The sequence below is a fragment of the Salmo salar genome, chromosome ssa15 (assembly GCF_905237065.1).
Source record: "Salmo salar chromosome ssa15, Ssal_v3.1, whole genome shotgun sequence".
Classification (NCBI taxonomy): Eukaryota; Metazoa; Chordata; class Actinopteri; order Salmoniformes; family Salmonidae; genus Salmo; species Salmo salar.
In genome coordinates, this window is record NC_059456.1 from 92,938,750 (window position 1) to 92,958,356 (window position 19,607).

The 19,607-nt window shown below is 42.3% G+C and overlaps 3 protein-coding genes across 8 annotated transcripts; 2 read left to right on the forward strand and 1 right to left on the reverse strand.

The window, feature by feature from the left end:
- Positions 1 to 363: 363 nt before the first annotated feature.
- LOC106572584 (transcription factor NF-E2 45 kDa subunit) lies at positions 364 to 6,979 on the forward strand. 3 transcript variants are annotated; one of them, XM_014146896.2, is made up of 4 exons: positions 364 to 619; positions 2,755 to 2,830; positions 3,139 to 3,276; positions 4,731 to 6,979. In XM_014146896.2, exons 2-4 carry the CDS (start codon positions 2,783 to 2,785, stop codon positions 6,039 to 6,041), a joined length of 1,497 nt encoding a protein of 498 aa, XP_014002371.2. In that variant the 5' UTR covers positions 364 to 619; positions 2,755 to 2,782; the 3' UTR covers positions 6,042 to 6,979. The 3 variants fall into 3 exon arrangements, with proteins under 3 accessions (XP_014002371.2, XP_014002373.2, XP_014002372.2); XM_014146898.2 differs by having other exon boundaries at positions 367 to 2,601; XM_014146897.2 differs by having other exon boundaries at positions 367 to 2,830.
- A 1,165-nt stretch (positions 6,980 to 8,144) lies between these two features.
- LOC106572585 (heterogeneous nuclear ribonucleoprotein A1) lies at positions 8,145 to 13,275 on the reverse strand. Of its 4 annotated transcripts, XR_006759298.1 has the most exons (11): positions 13,029 to 13,275; positions 12,367 to 12,483; positions 11,849 to 12,206; positions 11,666 to 11,761; positions 11,525 to 11,575; positions 11,311 to 11,400; positions 10,824 to 11,024; positions 10,250 to 10,444; positions 9,945 to 10,032; positions 8,376 to 8,445; positions 8,145 to 8,254 (listed from the first exon to the last, which is right to left on the reverse strand). XR_006759298.1 is itself a non-coding variant. In XM_014146900.2 (10 exons), exons 1-9 carry the CDS (start codon positions 13,038 to 13,040, stop codon positions 9,956 to 9,958), a joined length of 1,185 nt encoding a protein of 394 aa, XP_014002375.2. In that variant the 5' UTR covers positions 13,041 to 13,275; the 3' UTR covers positions 9,391 to 9,688; positions 9,945 to 9,955. The 4 variants fall into 4 exon arrangements, 3 of the variants coding, with proteins under 3 accessions (XP_014002375.2, XP_014002377.2, XP_014002374.2); XM_014146900.2 differs by lacking the exons at positions 8,145 to 8,254; positions 8,376 to 8,445 and adding an exon at positions 9,391 to 9,688 and having other exon boundaries at positions 11,678 to 11,761; XM_014146902.2 differs by lacking the exons at positions 8,145 to 8,254; positions 8,376 to 8,445 and adding an exon at positions 9,391 to 9,688 and having other exon boundaries at positions 10,866 to 11,024.
- A 99-nt stretch (positions 13,276 to 13,374) lies between these two features.
- LOC106572586 (chromobox protein homolog 5) lies at positions 13,375 to 19,350 on the forward strand. Its single transcript, XM_014146903.2, has 5 exons — positions 13,375 to 13,670; positions 14,259 to 14,460; positions 15,606 to 15,840; positions 16,298 to 16,398; positions 16,686 to 19,350. The coding sequence occupies exons 2-5, from the start codon at positions 14,318 to 14,320 to the stop codon at positions 16,825 to 16,827; spliced, it is 621 nt and encodes a 206-aa protein (XP_014002378.1). The 5' UTR covers positions 13,375 to 13,670; positions 14,259 to 14,317; the 3' UTR covers positions 16,828 to 19,350.
- The last annotated feature ends 257 nt before the right edge of the window (positions 19,351 to 19,607 follow it).

The window sequence follows — 19,607 nt, forward strand, 5'->3', positions numbered from 1 at the left end:
GACTCGCGATCAGCTAGATTTGTATAAGGATTTGTGCATCATGTTGTGTCATGTCTATGAGTAATAATGGTTAATTAGTCAAAGAATGTAGACAACATGTAGATGAAACATCTATTCATCCTAGCTAAGACTAATTTGCCTTTGTTTTAAAAGGTAACAAGGGGTTGTTTGGGGTTATGTCGTGTCCTTGGTCTGTAGTTTTCTCTTGTGGGGAAAAGGGGATTTTTTTGTCAGAGTGCAAGTGTTTTATTAATGATAGAAGCATGCTAAAAACGGTGGTGTGGTTGCTTTACAGGAAAGTTGCTTACATCGGAGGCAGAGACACCCCTTTTATGCTGGGGACTGTCTATGTAGCAGAGCAGAGAGCTAGAGATTGGCAGAGAGAGAAACACAGAAAGAGAGAGAGTGAGCGAGAGAGAGAGCGAGAGATAGAAAGAGTGAAAGCACATGCACTCCCTATAATGGTCGGTTAAAAGTGGACACGTTCACCGTCGTCCTCACAAAAGTGAATATAAAGTCATTTTATTCATCTCACCAGGATTATTATGTTTCTACTGTGTCATTCTGAAGAGTTTTGTCTCCCGAACACGTGTTGAAGACTCAGAGACATGTTGCTCAGGTATGTTCTTTCTCCAGCTTTTTTTCATTGCCAGATAATGCTACTTCTTTCATGTTATAAATATACCCTGTTTTTCCTTTTTCATACATTCATTATTACCTTGTCATCACTGTGCAAAACAGGTTCTCAAAAATATTAGAAGCAATTGATAGCTGGTTATTCAACAAACATAATCCCCTTGACAACATACAACTGACAATCAATTGCCACTAAATTCAAAAATTGTCACAAGCATATATTAAAAACATTATGCAAATGCCCAAGATGAAGAACAAGCATATATTTATAATCAAACTGTCATCTTAGTAGCCTATATATTGAGTAGAAAGTATTTAGGCCAGATAAATGAATGGCTAAAATAAGTTATCTCCAGTTAGTAAATGACCTATTCACTGTTACTCTTCAAGCCTTATTTGTCCTCTTCAGGAATTAGTGTCATGGTTACCTACTGACCATTTCTAAGAGATTACTCTTCAGAACTACACATTGCATCCTTGTATCTTGTCCACAGTACTCTACCTGGGTTAGCATTGTTGCCCTTGCGCCTAGTAATGTGAGTAAAAAATGTATGCTGAGTAGTAGGACTGTGATATTCATGTATAGTCCACCACCTTCTCACTCTGAGCTGCTTTTTGTGTTAATGCTACACCTGATGTAAGATCTGTAAGACGTGGTTCATAGCCAGGCCAGGCGACTTTATCTGTCCCCTCAGTACTAGAGGAAACAGCCTTCACCACAAACATAACAGTGGTTATGGCAGGATATGAGTTACAAGCCCATCTATGTTGTTTATGCTATGCATGGGAACCTGTAGCTACAGATCACAGAGTAAAAATACAAAGATGGATGACCATGTAGTGGTTTGATGAATTAGGCGACTGGGTATTTTGTGGGATAATGTCACATCTTCGCAATAGTGTTCAGGTGAGCGCCATCACCTCCTAGCTGTGTGAGAGTGACATGCGAATGTGTGAGCCAAAGTAATGAATCACATTTTCTCCTCTGAAGCAGCAATGTATCCTATGTTGTAAATGATATACTTTATCACTAAGATCTTTAAATCAGGAAAACTTGGCATATACAGATTGCTTGAAAATATTTTGTGTTGCCGGGGAGATGAGAATAAAAAAAAAAAACTAAAGTAAATAAACAATTGTGGTAATGGAAGATGGAATGGTCATCATTGTGCTGTTGCAGAGGATTCCTGCTCTGTTCCTGAGTATAAATAAGTTGCTTGAATGATGTTGAGTTCCAAACAAAGCCAGTGAGGAATGCCAGTAAATGCTGGACGATGCATAACTTAGTTTTTGCATGTCCATTGTTCAAAAGTTAGACTATGATCGCTCATCATCCAAAGTATCTTAGTCAGTATCTATAGTGCCAACTACAATACATAAAACTAAATATGAAATTCATGTGTGGTACAATGACGATAAAAACCAGGACAGTGTACTGTCTGCTACTCTCAAATGAGCACTTATTAATGGGAATGTCCCAATGTCCACTATCCTCATTACTGATCCAAAGAGTCTAAACAGGGATAAAATACGTTAAATCTTATAAAGCATTTTAAAGGTTAAACCATTTATAAAGGTTATAAAACCCTCACTGACTTTCAATTTACACTAAGAAGCATAGGCCTGACTGCATAGGCCCCAGCCTCTGCTGCAGAGGGAGCGCTGTGCTGTCTCCCAGCAGATTGTCTTATCAGTGACTGGCCTAGTAGCACCACAGCTCAGCTGATAGGAGGGATCCAGCCCAACGGAACTCTGTGTGCCTGGTTGTCGCATGTCCTAAACAGTTCAACACAGAACATCACCCAAACACTCATCTAGTACATGTAGCCATCTCTAGTGGGTCTACCTTTATGGTATGTGCATCTTTCTGCAGTATGAAATGAGGTGCGTGTTCAGTTTACGGAGGTGATGAATACACCAGGTTCTCTTCAAGGATTGTAACATGTAGTGTTTTTCTTAGATGAGGTGAGACTTCTATAGTGTTTTTCCTTTGTGCGTTAGCATCCACGTGTTGAATCAATAGAGAGGAGTTCAGCATGTAATCAGTGTATTCTGATGGCGAAATAAAAATGAAAAAAGCTGATAATAATCGTGGTTTCTGTCCGTCTGTTCCCGGAGGGTTCCCTGCAACCACAGCCTGTCCTGAATGTGTGCAGCAGCCAACTACATACTCCCACAGAGGAGACAAAGTGAGGTGGGTGACATCATGTAATGAAATAGACCATTGAGACAACGTTGTGTGGTGGTTGTGTATTTGCTGGCCATCGGATTCTTTCCTGTGAAAAAGGGTTATGTTTTATTCATTAAAACACGCATACCTACATATGATTGTGACCAATTGTATTCAACTATTTGACGAAGCAAGTACCAGAAAGTATCTATCATTACATTTTTCATGTTGTAAGTGTAAATACCGTCAAAATAGGGTTGTAAAATAAAGCATAAAAATGCCATAACTCAAAGATATCTAAGATTTACAGCATTTACCAATTCATTCTCCAGGGCTTGGCGAATCCGGGCAGGCTGTGTGGGGGGGTGTCGATGCCCACCTATGCCCCTGGAGCCCGGTCACGTGGAGCACCCCACGACCCAGAGATGGACCTGGCCTGGCAGGAACTGATGGCCATCACAGAGCTTCAGGTAGGAGGATGAGTATTCAATAGCCTGATAATTATGTAACCATATAGCTGAAATGTGATTTGAGTTTGATTGAAAGCCTCTCTCTTCTGCCTACATCAGCTGGTCATGTAGCCATAGTGATATGGAAAACTATAGCTATTGTTTTTAATGATATCCTTTACTGTGTGAGATGCAATTTCATACTGTTGGCCTCTCTTAGCAAAACACTCCCATGGCAGTGAATTAGGCAACCACAAACAGACAGACAGAAAAGAGAAAATGACACAATCTTGCAAACCAACCACAGTAGTGTCAAGTTTATGTATACACATCTAATCTAAGGAAATGCTGAGTATTCCCACTTAAAAAGTAACACACACTCGACAATGGGCCAATTGAGTTATGGCAGGATAAAGAGACAGGGAGTGGGGGCAAGCACAGCACTGTACATCGCAAGCAGCCCCTTGCATAGCACAATGACCACCTGTTTTCACATGAAACTTGATAACACACCTAAGAGAGACTTGCATGGGCAGCATGAGCTATGGGTGTATACCAAGGTGGGGGTGAACTGTGAGCTATGGGTGTATACCAAGGTGGGGGTGAACTGTGAGCTATGGGTGTATACCAAGGTGGGGGTGAACTGTGAGCTATGGGTGTATACCAAGGTGGGGGTGAACTGTGAGCTATGTGTGTATACCAAGGTGGGGGTGAACTGTGAGCTATGGGTGTATACCAAGGTGGGGGTGAACTGTGAGCTATGGGTGTATACCAAGGTGGGGGGTGAACTGTGAGCTATGTGTGTATACCAAGGTGGGGGTGAACTGTGAGCTATGGGTGTATACCAAGGTGGGGGTGAACTGTGAGCTATGTGTGTATACCAAGGTGGGGGTGAACTGTGAGCTATGTGTGTATACCAAGGTGGGGGTGAACTGTGTGCTATGTGTGTATACCAAGGTGGGGGTGAACTGTGTGCTATGTGTGTATACCAAGGTGGGGGTGAACTGTGAGCTATGGGTGTATACCAAGGTGGGGGTGAACTGTGAGCTATGGGTGTATACCAAGGTGGGGGTGAACTGTGAGCTATGGGTGTATACCAAGGTGGGGGTGAACTGTGTGCTATGGGTGTATACCAAGGTGGGGGTGAACTGTGTGCTATGGGTGTATACCAAGGTGGGGGTGAACTGTGTGCTACGGGCAGCAGGTAAGATAGCCTGACCCCTCACTTCCTTTTCAAGCCTGCCCCCCCCCCCACACTGCTTTAAAGTTTCATTTCTCACACTCATTCCCCATAGATTATTTATTCATTCTCCTATGAAATGGTATTTCACATGTTCACAAATACACATAGCAATTTAAACCTCAGTGATAAATGTGTAGAATTGTTTTGTTTTATACATAAAGTAACATAGTAATGATAAAGCTGTCATGATAACAGCATTAACTAATGATTCTTACTTTGTTTTTCATTTTAGGAGTTTGAGGTCCCCCATGATGGCCCATATGAAACTATTCAGTACCATCCCACAGAGCCACCTATATCTCTGGGAAGTTATAGCATGGTTCAGTCTCACTCTCATACACAGCCTCTCCCCTGTTGTGGTGAGACAAACCGTGATGTTGCATATGAGGGAACCTACTCTGAAGTAATGCCAGCCTGCCAGCATCAGGCTACCAGTGAATTAACTGAGGCACTGTACAGACATTCTGGAACTCATTCTGGAGCCCAGCTGAATCCCAGAGTTCTGAACCCTCTACCACCACCGCAGATGAACTTCCTAGAACATATGAGTCTGACGAGTGTCGGTGGTGAGGGGTCTGTTGGAAAAGACAATGCCGGCCTCTCTCAGGGTCCGAGTCGACACATGCTAGGGACTGATCACAGGCAGGGCAAACACCAACCATGCACTGTGGATGATCTGGAGTCTGACTCGGGCCTATCGTTGGGGTCTAGCCCACCGCTGGCCTCACCGGATGATGTCATGACTGGCGTACCTGCTTGTTCAAGCACAGAGGTTGGTCTGAACTATAGTCACAGGGGGATGGAGAGTATGGGTGAGCAAGGGAGGAGAGGTAGCCTCCTTTACTCCTTGGATTATCAGCAGCATCCTACCCAGTCCTACACCTACTCAGGGCCACACCCCTCTTACTTCCCTGTAACACAACCATCCCAAATGCAACCGCAGCCTCACTTCCTGCCTCCCATGTCAATGAAACGTCAACAGGGTTTACCGAGTGCATTGAATGACTTGCACCTTAACAGCTCTGTCAGCATAGGGAGCTCTTCTCAGGCGTTTTATGTAAAACCCAGAGGCAACCCTCCTTCTGTCCCTTTGAGCCGGGACGAACGCAGAGCTCACGCCCTCAAGATCCCTTTCCCTCTGGAGAAGATCATCAACCTACCCGTGGACGACTTCAACGAGCTCCTGACCAAGTACACGCTCACAGACGCCCAGCTCGCCCTCGTCAGAGACATCCGCCGGCGGGGGAAGAACAAGGTGGCAGCTCAGAACTGCAGGAAGAGGAAGCTGGAGAATATAGTTTACCTGGAGGGAGAGCTGGGTCAACTGCAGGCCCAGAGGGATCACCTGGCCAGAGAGAGAATGGAGTTCCAACACAACCTGGCTATTGTTAAACACCGCCTCACAGACTTGTATGCGGAAGTGTTCTCTCAGCTCCGGGATCAGGATGGACATCCCTACTCTATAGAGGACTACTCTCTACAGCAGACCCCTGATGGGAACGTATACCTGGTGCCACGTACTGACGTGTTGGATGGGGAATAATGTAAAAATGAAATCTATTGGACAGCTATTGTATACTGCCTCACTTTTTATACACCATTATGAAATGTTGATACAGTACAGTAAGAGCCATTAAGTATACTGAACAAAAATATAAAATGCAACAATTTCAGAGTTTCACTGAGTTAAAGTTCATATAAGTTAATTGAAATAAATCAATTAGGCCCTAATCTATGGATTTCACATGACTGGGAATAGAGATATGCATCTGTTAGTCACAAATACCAAAAAAAAAAAATGGGTCTCAGGATCTCAACATGGTATCACTGTGCATTCAAACTGCCATCTATAAAACGCAATTGTGTTCATTGTCTGTAGCTTATGCCTGCCCATACCATAACCCCACTATGGTGCACTGTTGACATCAGCAAACCACTCGCCCACACGTTGTCTGCGGTTGTGAGGCAGGTTGGGCGTACTGCCAAATTCTCCAAAACGACCTTGGAGGCAGCTTATGGTAGAGAAATTAGCATGGTGGACATTCCTGCATTCAGCATGCCAATTGCACTCTCCTTCAAAACTTGAGACGTCGGTGGCATTGTGTTGTGGTTCCAAACTGCACACTTTAGTGGCTATTGTCCCCAGCAGGTGCACCTGTGTAATGATCATGCCGTTTAATCAGCTTCTTGATATGCCACACCTGAGTTGGAAGGATTATCTTGGCAAAGAGTAATGCTCACTAACAGGGATAAACAAATGTGCACAAAATGAGAAATAATCTTTGCATCTTATTTCAGATCATGAAACCAACATGCATGTTAATGTTGAAAGTGTATGGCAGCTACAAGTTAGTTTAGGATACTGTGCTCATATGTACAATCGAGTCAATAGTTACAAGTACAGTCATGGCTATGCTTGTTCTGGATACATTTTATTCAATGTTGTAAGAAGTGCCTTCATAAAGTATTTATACCCCTTGACATATTCCATATTTATCGAAAAATGATTTCAAATTTTACGCAAGTATTTACACCCGAGTCAATAGGTTAGTGTCACCTTTGACAGCGGTGAGTCTTTCTGGGTACATCTAAGCTTTGCACACCTGGATTGTACAAAATCCAAGTGCTCACATTGATAATTGCTAGACAGCCATTCCAGTCACAATAGATTAAGTCAAAACTAGGCCACTCACATTCAATGTAGTCTTGGTAAGCAACTTCCAGTGTATATTTGGTTGCGTTTTAGGTTATTGTCCTGCTGAAAGGTGAATTTGCCTCTTAGGGTCTGATGGAAAGCAGACTGAACCAGTTTTTCACCTGTGCTCAATTCCATTTAACTAAAAACAAACATTCTCCCTTGTCCTTGCAGATGACAAGCACACCCATAACATGATGCAGCCACAACCACCGTACTTAGTGATGTGTTGAATTTGCCCCAAACATAACACTTTGTATTCAGGGCATAGGTAATATCTTCTTGCCAACCGGATGCATGTCAGGAATATTTTTGTTCTGTACAGGCTTCCTTTTCACTCATTTAGGTTAACATTGTAGAGTATCAATGTTGATCCAGCCTCAGTGTTCTCCCATTAAATGGTTTTAAAGTCACCATTGGCCACCATCTCCAGCAACAGCGTTTTGAAGGACACCTGTATCTTTGTAGTGTAATTAATGTCACCATGTGCAGAGGGACATTCAATAACTCCCTGGTCTTGGCGTTTGAAATGCACTGCTCAACCTCAGATAATTGTATGTGTGGGTGTACAGAGATGAGGCACCATGCAAAAATCATATTAAACACTTATTGCACAGAGTCCATGCAACTACCTAAGCAAAATAGTTACTCCCCATAAGTGGTCGACAGCTTTAAATATGTATACATATCTAAAAACAATTCCACTGACATGGGGTATTGGTGTAGGACTGTGATGAAGTTGCAATTTATTCGATGAAAGTTCAGGCTGTAACACAAGGTGGAAAAATTCAAGTGGTGTGTTAACTTCCTGAAAGTGCCTCTTCATTCAATCAAGACATATTTGGGAAAATTCTATTATGTCCCTGCATGAATTGTATTAGAGGATGAAATTTGTTAACCATCTATGTGGCCGTTTAATCATAGTATTAAGCAAATGAAAGGACCAAAATAGAAGATATGTAAAAATATTTTATTGATAAACCAATGTGGTAAAAAAAAAAAAGTTAAATACTGCACAGCAGTCTTTGCAGTAAAAAACCCATTGCATTTCTCCAGGCACCCTAAAACAGAAGACAAAAATCACGACAGCCTTAGAGACGAGGCTTCAGATATTCTCCCACAATACGAGAAACAAAAAAAATATGAATATTTCCAACCGTTATCAAGCGGTTAGTCACTTACCTTGTGCAATGTTACTGTGTTCAACTTCATCATGCTTTCAGTTGCAGCCCTTCAGAGCAGAGTCAGTTTCCTAGGAAGTATCAGAAGAAAAGGAGACTGAGACGATATAACATTGAAAGGCGTTAAGTCTTACCATTTCATAGTTTGACTGCCAACATAAGCATGCATTACAAGGATTGCAGCATATCTTTACGATTTGTGCCAAAGGTCAATGCCCCTTGTATTACCAGATGAACAGGGGGCAGCGATTTGTAATAAAACATCTCTGCACATCCAAATAAACTGTACATGGTCATGAATGCTATACTATTCAAGTCTACATTAACTACAAGAGTTTGCGCGTACTAACTACAGAACATGTTATTTAAACTAACAGTAGTTGGAAAAGTCTCCTTACCCACAGACAGCATTTAAGCCATTTGGTAGCAGCTGCCTGCTAGTCTCATGCCTTCTTGCTACTCACTCTCCCCTGCTTCACACTGCTCCTGTCAGGCGATGGGCTGTTTACTATGACTCGCCCTCAGCTCAGCTGGCTTCCATGGCTGGCTAGCCTCAAGACTGCATCATGTAAGCTAGCCTTTGCTGGCAGGTGTGCTGTATGACAGGCGAGTGATCTAGCCAGCCAACTCAAAATCTCCGGTGCAGTTCTCAAAGAGATCATGAACTGTTGACTGAGTATTATACTACCATACTTAATCCATTGTGACAGTGTTCAGCAATGACTTCAATGCTATGGTATCACTTTGTCAAACCTTCCTTTGATGTGATGGATACATGTTATTTTCTACATTCTGTAGTATGTGCATTGGAAGAGGCTAAGGACGTCCCACGCAAGAAAGGAATAAAACATAGGGCCAGGCAAGTCTCCATTGAGAAGTGGTACATTTCTTCAAGAGTCACTGACCTAATCCGTCAGTCGTGTGGATCTGTATTTGTGCTAATGCATTAAACACCCAAACCAGAAAACACCCTCCCCCTCAATCCCCTAAAAGACACTAACAAGACTGAACGACAGTTTAAAAAAAACTGAAAGGTGGTTTATTTCAACTTGATTGGTTGCAGTTACACAAAAATAAAAACGGCTCAAAGAAAAACTACATAAAACCTCATTGGAATGCTTGCTTTCCAGAAACATCAAATAATCCTGTTTGACAACACAGAAAAATGTATGAAGCCCCGCCATGATTTCTATTGTACACATCTCTTCTTGTAGCAGATGTAACCTGCCACATCTGTTTGGCTGAGCAGATCTAGGTTGTAAACCTGCAGCTGCCCTGTCACTTGTCTCGCTCTCCTCTCCTAAGTACTGAGTCCTGTTGAACAATATGGAACAACATAAAGTTAAACTGTGCACTGACTGTTGGAATGACCAGAACCTACGACATGAGATCCAGCATTCTTAACACTTGGATCAACAGCTAAAAACACAACTACAAGGATTCTATGTATCAAAGTGTAAAAGAATGGATCCCCTAGTTTCAGAACGCTACATATTTAACAAATCCTACAATATGCGTAAGTCTCATCTACACACGTTATGGTTTCAAACAGTCACATTTAAAAACGTACCTTCTGAACATTTAGAATCTGCGTCCACCGGAGCCCCCGCCATATCCGCCACCGCCGCCACCCCCACCTGAGCTACCTCCATAACCACCTGAAATGCAATAAACATAGGAAAGGTCAACAGTGGAATCAGAGCCTCAGTCAACTCAAAGTACAAATTAAGGTGTTAATTTAGTCAAATGCTTTGACAAACTAAATGTTACAATTACATACTAATCTAGATTCTCTGACGAAGTGCCAAACCAACACGTGTTAACTGGTTGCTTAGCACTGGCTGAGTAGTTGATAGCCTGATATGCGCCACCTACCACCATATGGGCCACTGTTCCTGCCACCGCCGCTACCTCCGCCACTGCCACCGCCGCTGCCGCCACCACCACCACTGCTACCACCAAAGTTGTTACCCTTCATCGGGCCGTAGTTGGAAGCCTGATTGTTGTAGCTGCCAAAGTCATTGTAGCCGTTGCCGCCACCATTGCCGCCACCACCACCGCCGGAGTTACCTGCACACATTTAAAAAGTCACATTACTTAGTGAAGAGTCGCCTGGCCATTTTACACAGGATCAAGGATATAACCAATCATTTGTGTACAGCTCGGATAGAGTATTCCATGCATCACTTTCATCAAGTCAGCTATGACCGAGTTCTCATACTACTTCTTATTTAGTAGGCCATTTCGGTTTCTGGCCCAACGCTCTTAACCGCTAGGCTACCTGCCTACGCATCTAAGGTTTTGTATGTGAAATCTCAGGTTTAATATGGTAACATTTTATGCCTCCTACATGCCATTTAGAAGGGAAATATAGGTAGTAGATCAATACTTTAACCAAACAGAATGTAGTGTGAGAATTTGATCACAGCTTATGAAGCCATCCACTTACCAGCAACTGGTGCTGCCTCTTGTGGTGAGGCCATGGACTTACCGCCGCCAAAGTTTCCACCGTTGCCATTGCCATTGTTGTAGTCGTTATAACCATTTCCGCCACCGTAGCCACCACCCTGTCCTCCGCCATAACCTCCTTGTCCTCCACCGTAGCCACGGTTACCACCACCATAACCACCGGGCCCTCCTCCATAGCCACCTATAGAAAGGAAGGTTCTAGTCTAAATACACTGCCAGCAACAAGCGCACACACTATAGATATACATGAACCCCGTGGGTTGATTTCGCGGGGGGGAGGTGTAAGAGAAGTGTATCCACTTTACTGTAAGTCGCTGTGGATAAGAGCATCTGATAAATTACTAAAATGTAAATGGACCAGTCTGTTGCTGTGTGTCTCATGTTATAGCTCTTCCTGATGTCACAACGTGAAGTTTACATACATACCCAGGAATAATAGTAGTGTTTGTCAAACAACCAAGTCTTACCATCTCCTCCCCCATAACCATTGTTGTAACCACCATCTCCACCTCCATATCCACCCCCTCTGCCTCCTGAAACAGACGAGTCAGCGTCACCTAAAGTATATTGAAACAATCACAAGTGGTTAAGTACACAGGTTCAAGCAGACATATTGAGTGGTTCAGGACCACCACATACCCCGGCCACTGAAGTATCCATCATCACAGCCAAAGTCATTACCTCCGTATCCCCCACCTCTGCCATAGTTGCCGCCGCCACCACCACCACGGCCTGGGAAGAAATGATAAACCATTAGTACCAGACCAACCTCAGAAATAATTCAAGATTAAACCACTTGCCATGAAGAAGTCATGGACTTACCACCCCTCATACCCATTCCTGTAGTCTGCATCTCCTGTCTGGACAACGCTTTCCTCACTTCACAATTGTGACCATTCAGTGTGTGGTACTTCTGAACTGGGGATAGAAAATTGCCTTAATTACAGCACAAGACAAATGCCAGTGATTTTTATTCTAAAGAAAGACATTCAGACCACTACTTACTAACAATCCTGTCCACTGCATCATGGTCATCAAACGTGACAAAGGCGAAGCCCCTCTTCTTGCCACTGTTGCGGTCAGTCATAATGTCAATTACTTCAATCTTGCCAAATTGCTCAAAGTAGTCTCGCAGGTGGGAGTCTTCTGTGTCTTCCTTGATACCCCCAACAAATATTTTTTTCACTGTGACGTGAGCACCTGGTCGGCTGGAGTCCTCTCTGGACACTGCCCTCTTCGGCTCTACGAGCCTACCGTCAACCTTGTGGGGACGTGCTTCCATGGCAGCGTCAACCTCATTCACACCAGCATAGGTGACAAACCCAAACCCCCTGGAGCGCTTGTTGGCTGGATCTCTCATTACCTGTCGATTGAGTGTATTGCAAAAATATTAAAAACCTACACCGATGTTCAATATAAGTTATCCAATTGCACCTTGACAGACAATGGAAACCCATTCCGTAATACTGCAGCCAACTAGGTATAAAGGTTTGAAATGTGTACATAAATAAATAAATACTCACCACACAATCTGTAAGAGATCCCCATTGTTCGAAGTGTGCTCGCAAACTCTCATCCGTGGTTTCGAAGCTCAGACCTCCGATGAACAGCTTGCGGAGCTGCTCGGGTTCACGTGGGGCCTGGACATAAAGGGAGAATGCATTTAGAACGAAAGAAGCAGATGCAAATGAGAGCGAGCGCTACATTGTAGCGAACTAGGCCAACCATTTGGACATATTCCTGAAGTTACCCGAAACAAGTGGTGGAGATCAAACAATAACATATTTGATGCCGTCGGCAGGGTGTAGCCAAATAAAGGCCTTGACCACGGGCGGTGGGGGTCGACTCCTGCGCCATATTGTACATTTGGCAAGCGTAAACCAAACAAAGCGATTTTTTAAAAACCGGGAAATGTGAACAAACGATCGATTCATATTATAGTAAAACCGTAGTGTAAACTACAAAGGATACATTTAACGTCCGTTTCAAACGGCTAAATAAAACGCAAGAACAATCAACGCCATGAGGCCTGTAGCTAAGATGGCGGCATCCCCACGATTATAGCTGCCAAAGACGCTCGTGAAGGGAAAGCCATTTTGAATAGATTGGTCAACGTGCACGTTATATTAAACACTAAACGTATATATCACAAAATTGCAGGAAGGTATTGCTTAGAAAAACTTACCTCCTTCGACATTGTTGCTGGTAGTTTCCGATCCCTTGTTCCTTATTCGAGGACAGAAATTCTGCGACAGCGAGACGACCGTGCCTGGACAGAAAACAGTATAATAAATAGGGACGGATACGCCTCTTGGATTCAGCAATTGGTTAGCTGTTCCCGCTGAATTATATTTTTCCCTCTTCCGCTGCTACTCCGATTGGGTACTTCACAGTCAGTTATCAGCAATATCCAATAATAAAACGACACCAGCCGGGGGTGGGCGTGAGTTTAAGTTTAATATGTTTTTAATGCGTACGTTAAAATTACGTCACTTCAACTGAATTAAATGTTATGTTCTGGCAAGTCTGTATCAATAAACGTAATGTAGTATTTGATCAAGCTTGCCAAATGATACTGAAATGTCTGCAGATTTCTTTAGTGGACATCGCTAGCCACAACATTTACTTATTAAATCACAGTTATTTGGTTTGACGCCGACGGTTTCGTGGGCGTGCACGCTCTGCTATTGTGCTTTTGGCGCGCAAGCAAGTCGTGTGGGGAGGGGGAACAAAAAGCCCAGAAAAAGCATCCAGCCAACTGCTGAAGCTAACCGTGTGGTGGAAGAAAGCAATTTGGGTTTCCAATAAATTCATCCGAATTACAAAAGTGAGTAAAAACATGAAGCTATTTCTTAGCTAATTAAAAAAAATAGTTAAGTCTTGAGGATAACGTTTGCGAAATTGCTTCGTTAGCTAACATTATCTAGCTACGTTGGTAGTGAACAGTTCGCTACCTGGTTGGGACAAACATGTTAGCTAACGTTTATGTAGCTATACGCTTTCGACTATTTAGATTTGTGTGCCCCTGTGCATCGTTTACTAACAAACTGCAATGAATTAAAAGCTCAATTGGTTAACTAACTAGTTATTTTACCCCTATTTAGAGGAAATTGTATCAAATAAGTCAAATATACGCATGCCGGCTAATTTAGCCGTATTGGCTGACTGAGTAAACGTTAGCCTAGCGTACTTTATAATTCAAGTGATTCCTTTTAAACGGACAATCAGCCGCCGGGACATGGTTGATAAATAATTCATTTAAGCCAGGGTTTAACCTAGATGACCCTCGACAAGTTGACTAGTTTATCGGCTTTATAATTTTGATTACTTCATAGTGTGCGTAGTTAGCTATGGACAGCAGACCAATGTGTAACTTTATTGCACACATTTCTAAACTTCTTTCGACGTTTGCTAGGTTCTCTAAAGTTGGGACGTGCTACTTAACTCACTTGAGGTACTGTAACCTAGCTAGCCATGGGAAAGAAGACTCGTGAAAATGATGATGGTGCCTCAGGCTCATCTTCAGAAGAGGAAGAATTTATTGTGGAGAAGGTGCTGGACAGAAGGACGGTGAAGGGCCGAGTTGAATTCTTCCTGAAGTGGAAAGGCTATTCAGAGTAAGTATGTTCCTCATGTGATTGTGATGCAATGTTACTTTGACATGTTTTAAATATGAATATGCTTCCTGTAGCTAGCTCATTTCTACCTTTCGCCATCCATATTTTTGTTTTATTTGTCATCCCTTCCAGTATGTTTCAACAGAGTTGAGCAGAGACAAGGCTCTGTGGAATTCAGCCCACACTACATCGATTCACCCAAGGTCAATACTTCCAACAATTTTTAATTATGAAATGCTTACCATGTACCAACGTTTGTCCTCTGTAGTTGCACGCCTTTGTTGCTGAAAGCCATACTTTTTAATAATATGTAATCAAATACAAACACTGACCGTTGTTGAAATTAAATTGACACATGCACATTTTCGTAGCATTATGAAAATGAGCAACAGCAATGAGCAGTCAGTGGTTGTATTTGATGAACATTTATTGAAAAATTGTGTATTTCAGCCATCAAAGGCATGCAACTACAGAAGACAAACATCAGTACACGATAAACGTTTCATAATACATTTTTTTAATTGACCTTGGGCAAATCAAGGTATTAGCTGAATTCCTCAAAGCCTGGTCTGTTTAACTTGTTGGTGGAGTTAATCAGACACTTACGTCACAGTTGAGTTTAGTCAGCTACTGTGTCTAATGTTCAACTCTCCGACTCCTACACATGGAGGGTAAACATTCTTTGGACACGTAAAATGACCAATGCAGTTTTTTTCCCCCTCTTCCTTCCATAATGTGGCTTAGGTAGTGGGCTTTGTGGCCATTAGCGCAGCTGCCGACCGAACATTTGAGGCCCTCCTTATGGCTGCAGAGACAATGTAGTTTTAAAAAAAAGTTAATTTACTGCAATTCTACCTACACATTTTGCCATGGCTTATGCTGAGTGACACCAATATGACAATCAAGAGACCCCATGCCATGACAAAAATACTCCTGAATGCACAATTTTTTTGATTTTCCCTGATTGTCTTTATTTTGGTGCTTGTTAGTTCTCAGATCTTTATTAAAAATAAGGCAATTTTCAACATGCTTTAGTCATTTTTTTTTTTTTTAGTTCACTCAATTTTTTACAACTGTTGGGACACTAGTGTGTATACCTCCTGTCAAATGTCAAGCTTGCTTTTACAATGCATGGTTCTTTGCAGAAAGCACAACACATGGGAGCCAGAGAAGAATCTTGGCTGCCCCGAGCTCATTGCTGGGTTCATGAAGACCTACAAGAAGCCTAGCAGTAGTAGTGGTGCAACCCCCAGCACTGGAGGATCCAAGTCCAGTGCGGGATCATCAGGCCGTAGCAAGGAAGGCAGCAGCAAGAGGAGGAACTCTGATGATGATGATGATGAGGAGGGGAGCAGCAACAAGCCCAAGCGGAAAAAAGAGGTGCGTAACCTACCTCATTAATTGGTGTAGATAAACCTTTTTACCCCAAAATTGGTTTATATACCAGGCTAGGTTGTTTACACTAGACAAGATCTAGGTGAATTGACTGCCAGGTGCAAGTCTACGAAACCAATCCTCATTTACTGAAAGGGGCCTACTGATAGGTGAGCTGACACTTAAGAACCTCTTCAGTGGTGCTGCAGTGTTGTTATTGTAGGCTAGAACAGCAGCTTGATCTTCCTGGTGAACTTTTCATTAGCAAATGTCTAACCAACTGAAGAGCTCATTTTAAAGTGAAATGGTAAGCAACACCCTCTTGATCAACTTTCACTGGAATGACAAAGGCTTTGTGAAATTAAACTGTTCACTCAGTTTATGTGCTTACCCAGCCCCTCCAGCGGTGCCAAAGTTTCACTTGTAATGTACAACATAAAGGTATTACTGGTCTTTTCTCCAGGATGATGTCCTGATTGCGAGAGGCTTTGAGAGGGGTCTGGTACCGGAGAAGATTATTGGAGCCACAGACTCCTGTGGTGATCTCATGTTCCTCATGAAGTGGTGAGTGTTGAGTACTTAAGCATTGTTGACCTTATGTTCTTTTGTTAGATTACAACACCATAAGAATTTGTTTTCAAACTGGTGACAAGAAACTGCTTAACTGTAGTGGTTGCTCTACTGTCTTGAAGATAATAGTTTAGATCTAATAACTTTCTGGTTGTCCTGATTGAGTTTGTGACAAATTGAGTTGTCAACTAAGCAGTATACTACCCAATCTTGGGTTTTAATCACCATGGCAGCAGGCTTGTAAATAAGGATGTTATATTTATTATTTCCTTACTCTACAGGAAGGACTCTGACGAGGCAGATCTGGTGCTAGCCAAGGAGGCCAATCATAAGTGCCCGCAGATTGTCATAGCCTTCTATGAGGAGCGCCTCACCTGGCACGAAGATGGGGACAAGAAAGAGAAGGGTGCTGTAAGCATGTGAGCGGGATGTCTTGCCACGGGAACGGTCACTGACCTCTTACCCCCGACTCTGCAGGGACAACCTGGAGACTCGTATAGCCAGCACCAAATCACACCCTATTCCTCCCCCTTGGCCTTAACCCTTTGATGTTAACTTGTTTGAATAGTCTGCATAGGTATAACCAGTGGTGGTAAATATTCCACCATATTGATATGCAAACATTGAAGGTTTAGGGCAAAATAGAGGATTGGGGAGGGATTTGGTACCGACTGACAACCCCCCCCACCCCATTGGTAATGACATAACAAAAACCACACAAACCAACGATGGAGAACACTGCCCACTTTCTCATGATACCTCCCTCCATGCCCCAATGTACAGGCTAATATCCCTGAATAACAAACAGTTCAACCTAGCCATTTTACATAGAAACTGAGAAGGATGCAGGAAGACTGGGGTTTTGGATGTGGTGAAACGGGTGCGCTCGCTACTGGGAAGGGCTTGTGTTTTTTCTTTCTTTTTTTCAACTTCATGCTTTATTCTCTCACTTTGTACTTTTTGTGCAGTATTTTTTTTTACGGGATATAATTGTGTCAGGAAGACTGTAGATTCTGCGGTACCCTGTCTAGGTACAGGAAGCCATATTAGGGTGACTTGAAGGTAGTCGTCTTCACTGAGACGTTAAAATGGGCAGTCTATCAAAGCATGGTCCAGGGACCTGTATTCAGTGTCTGACTGCTGATCCAGTATCTGGGCCACCTGGTCCATATAGTCATTGATCTAACAGGGCAACTGATCCTCGATCAGACAATCTGTGGAAACGTTGAATGTGGGCAACGGACATGTTTGCCACTGAGAAGCCGACAGCCTTGCAAGTCTTAAAGTTAGTTATGCAGTAGAAACAATATAATTTTATTATCCGAATCTTTTTTTATTGTATTTTTTTTTTTTTTTTTCCTTCCCCTACTAGGCCACCTTGGTAGAAAAACATCTGTTTCGTCTACAATTTTTCTTCAGTAGTTTTAGTGTAACTTTGATGTTCTAAGGTAAATATGGCCCCTTTATGTAAAACTCCTTCCATGGTTTGTCTCTCAAATTTGCTAGTAGTGTGGCTGGATTGTACGTTTTTGTTTTAATCATCGTCATGTTAATATTTTAGCTCTTTTGTCCCAATGTGTTCTTTTCTGTAGCTTTACCCTGTCAACTAACAATGTAGCTCTGATTCCATTGCTAAGATCATGAATATATTTGAGTAGCTGCTTATTCCTAACTTGGAATTGGATTATTTTGATTACCTGTTAATCAGTGTCCTCACATCAAGCACAAGTAAGAAAATATTACAGATGAACTAGCCTCTGCTGAGTGCCCTAACAATCGGCTGTATCAGTTTTCAGGGAAAGGTCCTGTGATCTGACTGGTGACACTCAATCTTAACTCCACCTCCACATTTATTGGATTGGTTGAACAGTGCAGAAAACCTCCCCCTGACAGTTTCTTCCTCTGGTTAAGACCAGTATGTTGGGCCTCTAGTTTAAGGAAAAAAATGTATGCCTGCTACGTTAGGCTACAGATGAACAGAAGGGTCACTTCAAAAGTTGTGCCCGGTGTTTCAAGCCATTGTTATTTGCAAATGTGAATGACCATTTGATTGTTGAGTATATACACAACATTATCACAGTAATGCTGAACTGTAACCATTCTTATGATGAGAGGTTGGACAATCCACGTGCGCTGCAGTAATGTGAAACAAAACCAGCATTGATTCGATCAAGGTACGCCACCCTGTGGCTAAATGTCTCAGCCAAAGTGCTCTTGTCAGTGGGCTGTGTGGGAGACTGGAACAAGGCAGACAGTGTTATTTCATGGGACGCTTGTTGCTTTAGTCTAACATTTTAAGATCATGTCAGTACTTTGGATTATATGTTAAGTGTATTTGTTCCACTTGCTATCGTTAAGTTGATTTTAAAGGAGTTGTAGAAAGATTTGACCCCTTAGACCTAGTTTCCCATATCACATCCACATATGTGGTGACAAAGCGGAAGGTCATGTAGTCCCATAAGAGGGAAATATCCCAGTTCATTTGGTGTAGCCTATATATTGTTGAGTTGATGGACAGAGTCCTATTCGTCAGCTGTTCTCTAGATTTACTCATACTTGATTTGTTCCCCCTCTTGCAGTGATTTCTTTTTTTAGTGAATTCTGAGTTGTCTACCCACTGTAGTCATAGAAACAACCGTTTTTTTGTAAATGACAAACTTAGACATCCTTCCGTTGAGAAACATCCCTATTCTGGACACGTGTAACAGGGTTGTACATGTTTCATGTCATTAGATTTTTTTTTTTTTTTTTGTGTGTGTCCTGAATAAATACCTGTTCACTTTTATTTTGTCACACCACTCCTTTTACTTTCAAAGATTTCATTTGAAGTCATACATTTTTTTTATCATGTTTTTAAATGTGCAGCATTTGATGCATTTTACAATTTTTTTTTAATGCTCTGCAAATTTGTTTTGTCTTGTAGTAAACTGTTTTCAACATTTGAAAGGCCTGGTGATGTTTCTACTAGCTGAGTAACTGCACTAATCATAGTATACCAGCAGATGGAGCCACTTGGCATGTTACTTTGGCCTTGTCAGGAAATGTTTAACCAGCAATGGACCAAATCATTACTGTTTTGCCCATAACTAAATCTCATAGCTCACATTAGAGAGCACTTATTGGATCTTAATTTATAACAACGCAATAATTGATATGTTGTGAATAGTTGGTTGACGAATGTGTAGTCTAACTCTTCAAAAAAA